This window comes from Helianthus annuus, chromosome 17 (genome assembly GCF_002127325.2).
Source record: "Helianthus annuus cultivar XRQ/B chromosome 17, HanXRQr2.0-SUNRISE, whole genome shotgun sequence".
NCBI classification, from domain to species: domain Eukaryota; kingdom Viridiplantae; phylum Streptophyta; class Magnoliopsida; order Asterales; family Asteraceae; genus Helianthus; species Helianthus annuus.
The window spans coordinates 163540158-163552436 of NC_035449.2; the positions used below are offsets into that span (position 1 = coordinate 163540158).

General features: G+C 39.2%; 1 protein-coding gene across 2 annotated transcripts; it reads right to left on the reverse strand.

The window, feature by feature from the left end:
* Window positions 1-9353: 9353 nt before the first annotated feature.
* LOC110923141 (F-box/LRR-repeat protein At4g14103) lies at window positions 9354-10828 on the reverse strand. 2 transcript variants are annotated; one of them, XM_022167318.2, is made up of 2 exons: window positions 10689-10828; window positions 9354-10318 (listed from the first exon to the last, which is right to left on the reverse strand). In XM_022167318.2, the coding sequence occupies exon 2, from the start codon at window positions 10293-10295 to the stop codon at window positions 9459-9461; it is 837 nt and encodes a 278-aa protein (XP_022023010.1). In that variant the 5' UTR covers window positions 10296-10318; window positions 10689-10828; the 3' UTR covers window positions 9354-9458. The 2 variants fall into 2 exon arrangements, with proteins under 2 accessions (XP_022023010.1, XP_022023009.1); XM_022167317.2 differs by having other exon boundaries at window positions 10672-10828.
* Window positions 10829-12279: the final 1451 nt, after the last annotated feature.

Here is a 12279-nt window from a genome sequence, read left to right on the forward strand (position 1 = left end):
CTTTATCATCATCATTAGAATCGAATCATGTAACACATAATCCCATGGTATCATCTAATAGTTTTATTCGTGCATTCAACACATGACAATCACCAATATTTCAATTATAATCCGGCTAATAAACTACCACTCCCTACGTGCATACCATGTTAACCACATAATACCCTTTCTTCATTTAATTCACGTAGATGACTAACCCTAAATCATATCAATATCAATATTTAACACCTATTCCTGATCGATCATGCAATTTATTATGACACAGTTTCCATTAAAATTCCTATTAACATAACTTACTAATCTCTACTACAACCAACACGTAACCACACTTTGACATGAAATCAAAATAACATACTAACCAAGTTACAATGAATGGAGTAGCGTGATAGACTTGCAACCAAAGGCTTCGGTCACCAAGGATCTGCCATCGTGGTTAAGGAAGGAAAGAAGGGAACTAGGGTTTGAAATCTTATGTGCGATTAAAGGATTATGGGGCAACACCGCATATGTTACGTATATCACATAAGGGGTATATGGGCTTCAAGAAGTGTAGGCCGAGGAAAGGTTTCGAGTGGTGTGGCCTCCGGCCCAAACAGGTATTGTGAGGGTTAAACATGTTCGCGGCCCAAGTGTATTACGTAACTCGCGGCCCAAATAGGTTAGTTCTCTAAATTAACTATACGACACATAAAATGTTTATCAGTTTCTTGAAATTAATCAGTCAACACACGTACACCTACTCAATCACGTTGTACATTAGCAAGTATGTTATAGACATGAGTGTTTGTCAATTTTATCAGTAAGTAGGTCTCTTCGATCGTCTTAGTCTTAGCCGCTTGCACGAAATCTGCAACACAGTCAGGCAGGGCTCGGATATACTTCTTGATTGCCATGTTTGGAGTCTTGACTTAATCAGGGCAGATGATACTGAGCTGCTTGAAGCGAGCAGTGAGAGCAGCGTTTTCACCATCCTTCTGCTTTATGTGCCAGAATTCATCTTCTAACTTTTGGCGTTCATGTGGAGGGCAGAATTCTTCCAGCATGACCTCCTTGAGTTCGTCCCACGATAAACCGTAGGCTGCATCATTTCCACGTTTGTTCCTCTCAGCCGTCCACCAGTCTAAAGCGCGGGACTGGAAGACGCCAGTTGCGTTGAGAGTGTGGAGATCGTCAGGGCAACCGCTCTGTCGTAAAGTGACCTCAATGGAATCGAACCATTGGAACAACGCTGTTGGGCCTTCCTCGCCAGTGAATTCCTTCGGCCCACAAGACTTGAACTGCTTGAAACTGAAAGCAGCTTTGGGGGTAGCTTTAGGAGCTTCGGTTCTTGACTGCTCGGACGATTTGTTGACGTTCTCGTAGATCTCACTCACAATCTGAGGCACAACCTTGGCCACTTGTTTCGCGAGTATGGCAGCAAGGCGTTTGTCCCTCTATTCTTGGCGAGAGAGTCGTGGGTGATGGGATGATGGTCTAGTTGACATTGTCTGCAACAGACAGCGTCATAGGTCTCAGACACATCATAATTGAATCTCGCCTCACACGTCTAGTACTTACTAAAGCTTAGGAACACGCAATGTAACATGTATCTCATAAACACATAAGCACATAATCACAGATTCACATAACACAGAGGCACATAAGCACGTAGAGCACAGAATCCACAAAAGCACATAATCATGTAATCACAAGAGGCAGTCAGAGTACAGAAACCTATTATCCATAGTTTGCGAGTGTTCAAATATTGCGATCGCTTTTAGTATATCGAATAGCGTAGTATAACCATATATCATAGCATAAGGTCATCCATAATTTAGCGATTTGTTAGCGTTTTGAGATAGAAATGCAGTGCGAGTCGTGCGTGTCGATCGATGTGAAGCAAAAATCGAATAAATCTCCAAAATTTAAACGTGTAAACAGGCTAATTCACATAAAACACATAAAATCAACGAATCATCAAAGTCAGCAGTTGCGGGCTTAGAATCGAAACACATAAAAATCGAGAAATAGATCGTCTGCGGCTATTAGACATTGACTACGCAAAGTGATTCGACTATTCACAAGGACTTGTTGTGCACGTTGACCTTTAGGACAGTGCTTTTTTCCTCGATTCTTGGGCGTTTGGCATGCATCCCGTTAGTCATATCGTGACTTTAGGTCGTTGGAGTCCGTCGAGACTTTGGTGAGAGTTTTGTAAAAAGGCGGAACAAGTTTTCAAGGTTAGGGTCTCACCCCTGGCTTAACAACGTTATCCATGTTTTAATAAAATGGGAGAAAATTATGCGTCGAAGTATGGATTTCACTCCTAGTTCAACGCGAATTCTCGTGTTTATAGATAAAATATGGGTTGATCAAGCAAGTTAGTCGAGAGTTTGCGGTTTTCACACCTAATCTCGACTTAATTGCTCCTCAATATTGAAAATTCGAATGCAGTGATAGTGTAGCATAGGCGAGAATAGCAAGAAATGGTAAGCTCATACATAATCCCTAACGGATATGCACAAGTCAGCATGTTGGTTCCTAACTATAGACTAGGTTTCTAAGACATCGACCCGGACTAGGTCGAGTCTTACCTAATTCCCTATAGTTATGGCTCTGATACCAATCTGTCACACCCAAACCGATGGCGGAAACATCGGGGCATGGCACTGAGCGAAACAGATTGTCCAGAAGTTTCCATAACAATTATCATTACCGATTAATTTAAAGTAACATGTCCCATACCATGTCTCAAAAGGTAAACAAATTATTAAAGACAAAATCTAGGCAAATAGTATTGTTCCGACAACTCAGATTTCATTTGTACAGACAACTATTTGTTGGCCTCTAAGACCTTATTCTAGCCTCGATTTCCTAGTAGATATGCATCCTAAGCACCTGTCACATACATTAAAATAAAGTCAATACATATAATATAAAGGTGAGCATACAAGTTTGATAATTAGCATATAGAGTTCGAAGCGTTACGCATAACCAGCACGTACACAGAGTGAAATGAGGCATGTTAGTTATTGACATGAACCTATCGATACCAATGACTGCAGGTTGACTGCCCAAGGCAGTTCGTAATACATGATCACCACTGTAATCCATGCAAATAATTGTCCTTAACAACCCCCGAGTGAACGGGTGCTGTGTCCAAACTAATAGTACTACCGTTGCTAAGGCAGGTAGACAGCATTCCATGTGTAAACATAACAAACAAGCATTCATTTAGTCACGTATAACATGCGGTAACGGTTTAGTGTTTAAAGTATTGAGTAGTGTGTTCGATGTGATTTAGAATAAGTAACGTATGTAACACCCAAAAGTGCATAAAGCAAAAAGGGATCGAGTATACTCACAACGATTGATGGATTGAAGGGAGCGCTAGAGAGTACGGTTAGCCTGATCAGAACGATAGCATAACGATAAGTGACGCGTAAAATGATGCAAGGTGTAAGCGGCTCGAAGAGCAGTTCGGTCGGACGGTAATCCGATCGGACGGCCAGTCATGCGGATGACAATCCGTTCGGATGGTCTTCCGGTCAGATGGTTGTCCGGTCGGATAACTATTCTAGTGGATTGTTTCTTCCTTTGAGAAGGATGTGTTTGTGTATGATGGCTTGACTTTTGAAGTTTTCATTGTAGCATTTTGAAAACATTGAAGTATCTCTACCTTTCAGGTCGGTCGATCGGACGGTCGTCCGATCGGACGGCAATCCGATAGGCTGACACTTTAGTGAGAACAAATTCACAGTAGAGCGGTCACTCGATCGGATGTCCATCCGATCGGGTGGCATCCTTTGTGAATTGAACATGTTGAAAATTGTTTAAGTATTAAAGTCCAAGTATCTCATGATCAGAGGGGTAATTCGATCGGATGGTAGTCCGACCGGATAGTAATTCGTTCAACACTCAGACTTCAGATAAAATTGGTTAAGTGTAGGACCCAAGATGTAGGTCGTTCGGACAGTAGTCTGGTCGGATAGCACTCCGTCCCGGTTGTTCCGTTCATCTTTCACTTGGCCGTTTTGATTGTTTGTCATTCTATCGAGATGTTTTGACAATGTGTTAACCAACAGAACCCCATCTTGACCCAAGTAACCCGATCAAACAGGAATCATCCTAGTTCGACCAGTTAACCGGTTCAAGACGGTTGTTCTTGGTTAACCCGAAATCGGTGGTCTCATGAGTAGAATCCAGATCTTGAGCTAGCACAACACTGAGGATGAGTAGAAGACTAGATCAGGGCCTGATCCTATCGGTTTTGAGTGCATTAAGTGTAAAAGAGTTGAAAGAAAGTTAGAAACCATCTTTCAATTCTTTTTCACCATGAATGTGTTTAGATCTATGCAAGATCATTGTTTATTTGTGTGGAAATCGGTCAGATCTAAGTTGTTCTTGGTGGATTGAAGCCAAAACATGAAGTTCATAAGAACACCATGATGACGTCATCCTAGAACACCTTAAATCTAGTGATTTCGCGGTTAAAAGTTAAGATTTAAAAGATAGAAAGGTGTAGGAGTGCATGTAGATAGAGGAAGTACAAGATTTAGGACGAGATCTTACCGGGATTGCGAGAAATCGAAGAAAATGTGAGGAGCACGGGCTGTTCGGACGTCAGTTGCCAAGAGTGGTAACTATGAGAGTGACATGGGGTATTTATAGGATTCCAAAAGAGGAAAGAGTTGGCCGGTCGGATGGCATCTCGCCCAGATGGCAATCTGGTCGGATGTCATCTCGGTCGGATAACAGCCTGGCACCAGATCAAGTGGCAGCCCGGTCGGATGGCAATCCGGCCGGATGGCAGTTGGTTCGGGTGTTCGGCGCGACGATTTTTTCCATTTCAATTTCGATTGCGATTGATTCGATGCGATAGAGTTTCCTAGTCAAATTACTTTTAATCCCAACTACTATATCTCGCGCTATCTCTTCTCCACCAATTATCATACCATTTCGATTGCGATTGAGTTCGATTTCGATTGAGTTTGATTGCGTTTCGATTGATTACCACAACATAACATAAATAAACATCCACAAGTAACACATAAGCCACACACACACACATATATACAATAACCAAAATGCGTATTTCGAGTTGCGAGTGTGATTGCGGTAGCGATAAGCGATTAAACATGCGATAAACAGCGATTAATATTCGATTATTACTAGTTACTCCACATAATACAACTAAAGCGAAAATAAAATAGACTAATTATAAGTCAAAGAAGTCAAAACAAGAATTGAGCATGGAGAGACAGATCGCAATTAGCAATCTTGTCTTCCTTTGACTTCAATCTTGACTTTGACTTTGACTTTGACTTTCGAAACACGGGGTGTTACAGCCTCCCCTAGTTGAGGGAATTTCGTCCCGAAATTAGGCTGAAGCCGTAACAAATAACTGCGGGTACTTCACCTTCATGTCGCTTTCGAGTTCCCAAGTGAAGGGTATTTAAGTGGGAACTCTCCATCCTTATTGTTTCATGGAAGCACTCACTAACTGTACTCGTGAAGGGTGCGTCGCATTCGCACTCGCACACGCGCGCGCGTGGCGTGGACGATGAGGCGCAATGTGGCGCTTTGATGGCGCACTTTGCACTTCGCACGCTCGCATCGCCGAGAGGCGCAATGTGTGCACGTGGTGGAGCACAAGGGATGCAAGGACCAGGTGGTTTGTGACGTGGCATGCAGGCTGATGCAGCGTGTGATACGATAAACGAAGATCAACACGTTGATTCTACGAATACCCGTGTGTCTCTTCCCCAACCCCCAAATTGCAACCCAAAGGCCACGGAATTTGAAGTGAAAAATAACTTTTCTCAAAATTCAAGTCTGATTGTTTCATTCACTAAAGGGACATATAAATAATGACAGAAATTCGAAACGGGCCTAAAAAAAGACAACGGGCCAAACACAAGCCCAAAAACAAAATGCCCAAAATACTTGAAAAAACATAAAAATGGAAAAAACTAATAGAAATAAGCGTTTTTTCGGCCCGGACGATGACCCAAACCGCCGTAGGCTGTTTGCAACAAGATAGAGCTCGTTCTCCCGTTCGTTTTGACTGGTCACACGCCCCAAACGGACCTCTGTAGCCCAAGTTAGGGCCATTTTAGTGAAGGCCCTTTTCTTACGCGGTCTTGGGCCTCCAAGTACAAAATAGCCCGTTCCTCCACACTTGGGCCCACATCACAGGCGCGTGACCCTGGTGGGTCCGCGCGCAGTGGCGCATGACGTGGCAAATAGGCGCGCGGTGCGCGCATAGAGTATGGGCACTGATGTGACGTGCACGGCGCACCAAAGTGAACCAAAATGGCGCACGCGCGTATGAGCGTGCAGACTTACGCGTGCACCAGTGTGTCTTGCGCGCGCAGAGGCTTCTAGCAGTTAATGCCAGTGCAGTTACACTTCAGCATTCGAAACTAACGAAGTCAATGGCTTTGACTGCGAATTAAATGACGAATTAAAGCGCATTGAAGACGTTTAATGCAATTTAATTCTCCCATTTAATTCGTTTTTCAGTTTCTTCAAGACCTACATTATAAATAGGTGGCTGACCTGCTACAGAAAGACGCACAGAAACAGATAGCAATACAATCTTCTACTCTCTGAATACTTCTTCTTCTTCTTCTTCAAGCTTTCGAGGTACACCTTCGGTTGGGGTAAGGACCGGCAGTGCAACTGCTTCGGGCTGTTGTATCCTGAAAACAAACGTGTTCTCCTGGGATACATGAAATTTGTTTTAAGGGACCCGTGTTCAACACGATCCTCAGCTGTGAACAGTGTTTCTGTTCGAAATTTTGTTCTTGTTTTTCTTGTTTGATTCAGTTGTAATTGTATTCTTTAAGTTTCTTTTGTTTAGTTCTTGTAATTCAAGTTAATAAAGAATTTTATTTAATTTTGCACGAATGGATTCCAATATTACATGACCATTCTATAATGCATTTTGAATACCACTATATATACCAATAAACATTACTACAAGTAAACTTTAATCGTACAAGTAACGTACCTTGATTTTGCAAGCATTAAGTTTTCTTGTTGCTTGAACCTTCTTCCTTCACACCACTTGTAAAACGAGCTTAGATGATCATGTATTAGGGCTCATACAAGAGATTAACCATCAATTTCCTTTCTAATTTGCTGAATTTTGAGTTTTGTGTTCTGTACGTGTTCTGGCTTGGGGCTTCATAACCTAAAAGATGTGAATATGGCATTGTTAGCTAAGTGGGGATGGAGATATAAAAACGAGAAGCATAATTTGTGGGTTAACATTATAAATGTGCTTCACGTTGGAGGATCCGATTGGGACTTTTTTTCAGCGAAAAAAGTTTATGGTGGAGTTTGGTGTAACATCGCATCGGTTCTAAAGAAGCCTTGGGTGGATAACCTGCCTATCCACAACCTGTTTAAAGGAGTGGTGGGTAGGGGAGATAACATTATGTTTTGGCTTGACCCTTGGTTATTCTACGTTCTGTTGAAAGACAAGTTTCCTTCTCTTTTCCGTTTAGAGGTGGTGAAATCATGTTGTGTTCGCGATCGGTTAGATGGAGATGGCCTTTGGTTATGGAGACACGACCCGGATTCTGATGTTGAAGGGGCTGAATGGCAGTCTTTATCCGCGGCTCTGGGTTCGGTCAGTTTGTCTAGCAATCCAGATAGATGGAGTTGGGTGGGCTACGGTTCGGAGGGCTTCTTGATTGCGGCCATGAAAAAAACATTTAGATTCGAAGAAAGATTATAGTAGCTGGTACGTCATGGATTGGTGTAAGTGGATCCCGCATAAATGTAACATTTTTGCCTGGCGTGCGGATATGGATAGGATTCCGACGGTCGAGGCACTTGCTAAGAGGGGTGTGTTGGTGGCCGATGATGTGTGCAGCTTCTGTAACGTTGATTTCGACTCCGTGACTCACCTTTTTACTGCTTGTCCATAGGCTTTGGGTTTATGGGAGAAAATCAGCTTTTGGTGTCGGGTATCGAACTTCTTTATTTTTTCTTTTAGAGACTTACTTGAAGTTCACAATTCGGGTGCTAGTAGGTCGATGGAAAGAAAGGTTTTACATGGAATTGTGCTCACGGCTTGTTGGGTGGTGGGGAAGGCCAGAAACAGCCTTAGTTTCGATGGAAAGATATGTAGTGTCGACGAGATCTTTAGCAAGTTAGGGTGGTTAGCTTTTTGTGGTTTAAGCATAGGGCCAAGAAAGGCAAGTTCGATTGGGGGGATTGGTGTAAATTTGTGAATATGTAGTCGCTTGTTTGTTCTGTCCGTCCCGGTTTTCGGGTTCAGTGTTGTTTAATCAAGTTCACGTTTCAAAAAAAAAATGGTATTAGTGTGGAGTATGAAGGAAAAAACATGATATCAACTTGAGATTTAAGGCATACTTTGATTCTTTGCCATAAACATTTGATACAGGTAGTTTTCTAAATAAATTCAATATTTTCCTTTACATCTTACATTTTTTTATTTGTCCATTTATTAATATTTCATTGTATTTTTATCACATGATTAAGCTTTGGAATTGAAGCAATCATGGCTTTAGATCCGAGGAACACTGTTGCTATCAGGGATCTTTGATTGTATTTTGGATTTCTAATGGTTTTTAAAAATCTTGTCATTTTTATTTAAATGGACAACAAAATGAGCCCACCATCTTGATTCTGTTTAGTCCTATTTTATATTTTCATCACCTGCGATCAAAATACGATGATTTTTTTGGACGACATCTTATTGCAGCTGGCGCCAGACTTACGCTACGGAGATTCCGTTCGAGAGGGTCCTCCAAATTGAGTTATACATCTTCGGTGCTTGATTCAGCCTCTCTCCGAGAATCGAACATGGTACCCTCCGGGGAGGTAAACAAGCCCAAAATTCGCCACATGTGTGGGTCGATCCTGGAACCAAAAGTACCCCTGGCCTCCGACTAAAGTGCAACTAGCCTTGACAAGCTGATCTAGACATCATCGGCCACCAATACGATGATTTAGTTCCATCTTTATGCAAAAATTAACCTCATGTATTTCCCCTAGAGTTGTGCACATGGGATGATTTCTTATGGGCTCTAGAGCTGTGGTACTCAAATAGCAAGAATATAATGTATAGTGATGGGAAAGTAAAATCCATGCTTAGTTAATAAAATACTTTTAACTTATTTGTTATAAACCGCACTAAATAAAGTTTGAGAGATGCATGGCTTACGTAAAGGTTTTGATTCAAATATTAATGACGGCTCGGCTCGATTTAACGTTTCCTTTCAGGATTTAAGGTGATGTCTGTGCCGTAACGCGCTTAAGCATCATACTGGTACTAAATTAATGGAAATAATGCCACGTGACATTTATTAGAATTTAGATAGATTGCATAACACATATGATCACGTTTACTCCAAGAGTAAAGTAGTAAACACTAACTTGCAAACAATTATTTTAAAACGGGAACATAGAAACACGATGAAGTCAAAAAGAAAAAAAAAAACTTACTCTTTGAACTGAAAGTTATTTAACCCCACTTCCTTTAGACACTTAACCCACATATGATGCCTCAACGGCTGATCAATCAATGACGACAACTCTTTCTTGACAACAGGCCTGCCGAACATATGGGTAACAGATAGGTATTCAAGATTAGGGACCTGTAAAACAACTTTGTCGTTAACCGGTCGGTGTTTGTGCCATGTGAGTTCCAGTCGTTTTAAAGTAGGGATATTGAATATGTATTCTTCTTTTTCACCCTTGCATGTTACACACAAATATAAATTCTCAAGCACCGGGCATCCAGGGAGGAGTTTAAATGCATTTACAAAAGGATTGGCAATAACATAGATGTCTAGAGTTTTCAGACAAGGAAGATTGACTGGAGACGAACACTCCCAAACATCCCAATCACGGGTATTGTGAGCCAGTTTTAATTTTGTGAGTGTCCTGCAAGTGAACAGGCTAACAGGTACTTCAAGCACAATAGATTGTACATCAAGCTCAGAAACATTTAACCGGACTGCTACATCAATCCACTTCGACACGTTTGACTTCTTAACCCACATTTCAGAAAAACACATCCGGAATACTTTAACTTGGGGTGATTTTTGAAGCTCCAACACCCGATCAACAAATTTCGTAAAACAGTTTAAGTCGTGGTAGGGGTGTCTATCATCAAAGTCAAGATTTGTAACAGACATCCAACTATACCTCCATCTCCAGGATAAGATGCTAGTTCTCACCGCAAATTTTGTAGGCATTAAAGAGAGTATGTGTGAAACAACCTCTTCGGGTAAGCTGCTGAGCCTGTCTTCGTCATTCTTAATCATGTAACTCATGTTTTAGATGGACACTTCACTTCCTGATAATTTTAAACAAATAAACATCAGAACATCACTACACAGTTGAACGGTAAGCACTCAATCCAGTCAATTCTTATTACCTTTGATAACTGGTTAATGCATTACAAGATTCAAGACTATCACAAAGGGTCAACAAAAAACAATGTATCTTTCTTTTCAATAATCATTCCATAGCCCCTAAAATTCTAGTTTTAAAAGAACTAAAATCCCAAATTCATATTCACAAATCACAGATTCAAAACAAAATCATACATGTTTAAGTATTCAACAAAACACGACAAAAAGCGATAGATAGAAATAGAGACTGTTGATTTTAGGGTGGTTGTGGTTCTGTTGTTCGTAGAGACTTTACCTCAAAAGAGACTTTACCGGAGGATGACGGTTTTCGGGTGGAGGAGGACGGCCGGAGCGGCTGGAGGAGGAGGCCGGAGCGGCTGGAGGAGGATGGCCGGAGCGGAGGTGGTCGCTGAGGGAGGAGGAGGCGGCCGCTGTTGTTTTTGTTATGAGCTTTGTTGTAACCCTAAATGGGTTCTTCATTAAAGAAAAAAAAATAAAAATAAAAATAGAAATTAAAAAAATTGGACCAAAAAATTAATAATTGCCTCGTACAGGATTCGAACCCGGGTGTTAAGGGTAGAAGAATGCAGATTATCCAGTAGACTACTAAAGCTTAATTTTTTAAGAGTTCTCTATATATTATACTTAGGGGTTTCTTTTCAGTTTATTATATATATATATACTAGATTAGAACCCCGTGTATTACACGGGCTAAATAAATATAATTTTATATATTAAATAATAAAATAATATATTTTTAGAAATCTTATTTAGCACACGGGTTGAATATATTTAATTTTACATTTAAATAAAAAAACTTTAAGAACCCATTTTATTGTACGGTTTGAATAAATATAATTTTATATACAAAATAATAATAAAAAAAAAACTATATCTTTAAAGACCCCGTGTATTACACGGGTTGAATAAATGTAATTTTGTATACCTAATAATAAAAAAATATATCTTTAAAAACCTCGTGTATTAAATGGGTTGAAGAAATGTAATTCGTATACTAAATAATAAAAAAAATAATATTTTAAAGAAACTCACGTATTGCACGGGTTGAATAAATATAATTTTACATATAAATAATACAAAGGTTAAAAATTTAGTTTGTTTTTATAAACTAAACTCAATCAAATAAAATCGTCTTTCTCAAAGTTTATAAATAAGAGCTGATAAGATATATACCATTACATTTTTGGTATAATACCATGTTTATTATATTAATATAATATCATTATCAAACTATCAATATAATATTCATGTTATATTAAAATTAAAGCATGTGAAATACTAACTTACATAATGTTAATATCCTTTTAATTTTGATTAATATATTAGTTACTTTGTGGATATTATATTTATCCAACAATGTTAATTTTGGTTTTTATGATAGATAATTTAGTTTATTTAATTTGATTTTTATGATAGATAATTTGGTTTATATAAAAACATCCAATCTTAAATTAATAATTTAAATTTGAAGATAATATTTTATTAAAAAATAGTAGGATTCTATTTTAAATTCAAAGTAAGATAAGATTTAATGTTATAAATATTAAAAATCTTTAATAAACAACATCAAATATTAAAAATATGGTGAAATGTCCTAAATCCGACAAAAATTTATTAAATGTCGGTTCGGTTCGGTTGTGGGTATGGAAAAAATGATAATCATAACCGACCCGCTACTTTTGGTTTTCAAAAAAACCTTTAACCGACCCACGGTTTTTTATTTGGTTCAGTTTTGTCGGTTAATTCGTTTTTTTGCATACCCCTATATATATATATATATATATATATATATATGTATATATATATATATATGTATATATATGTATATAATATATATATATACATATATATATATGGATAATATGTATTGTTTAATTACATT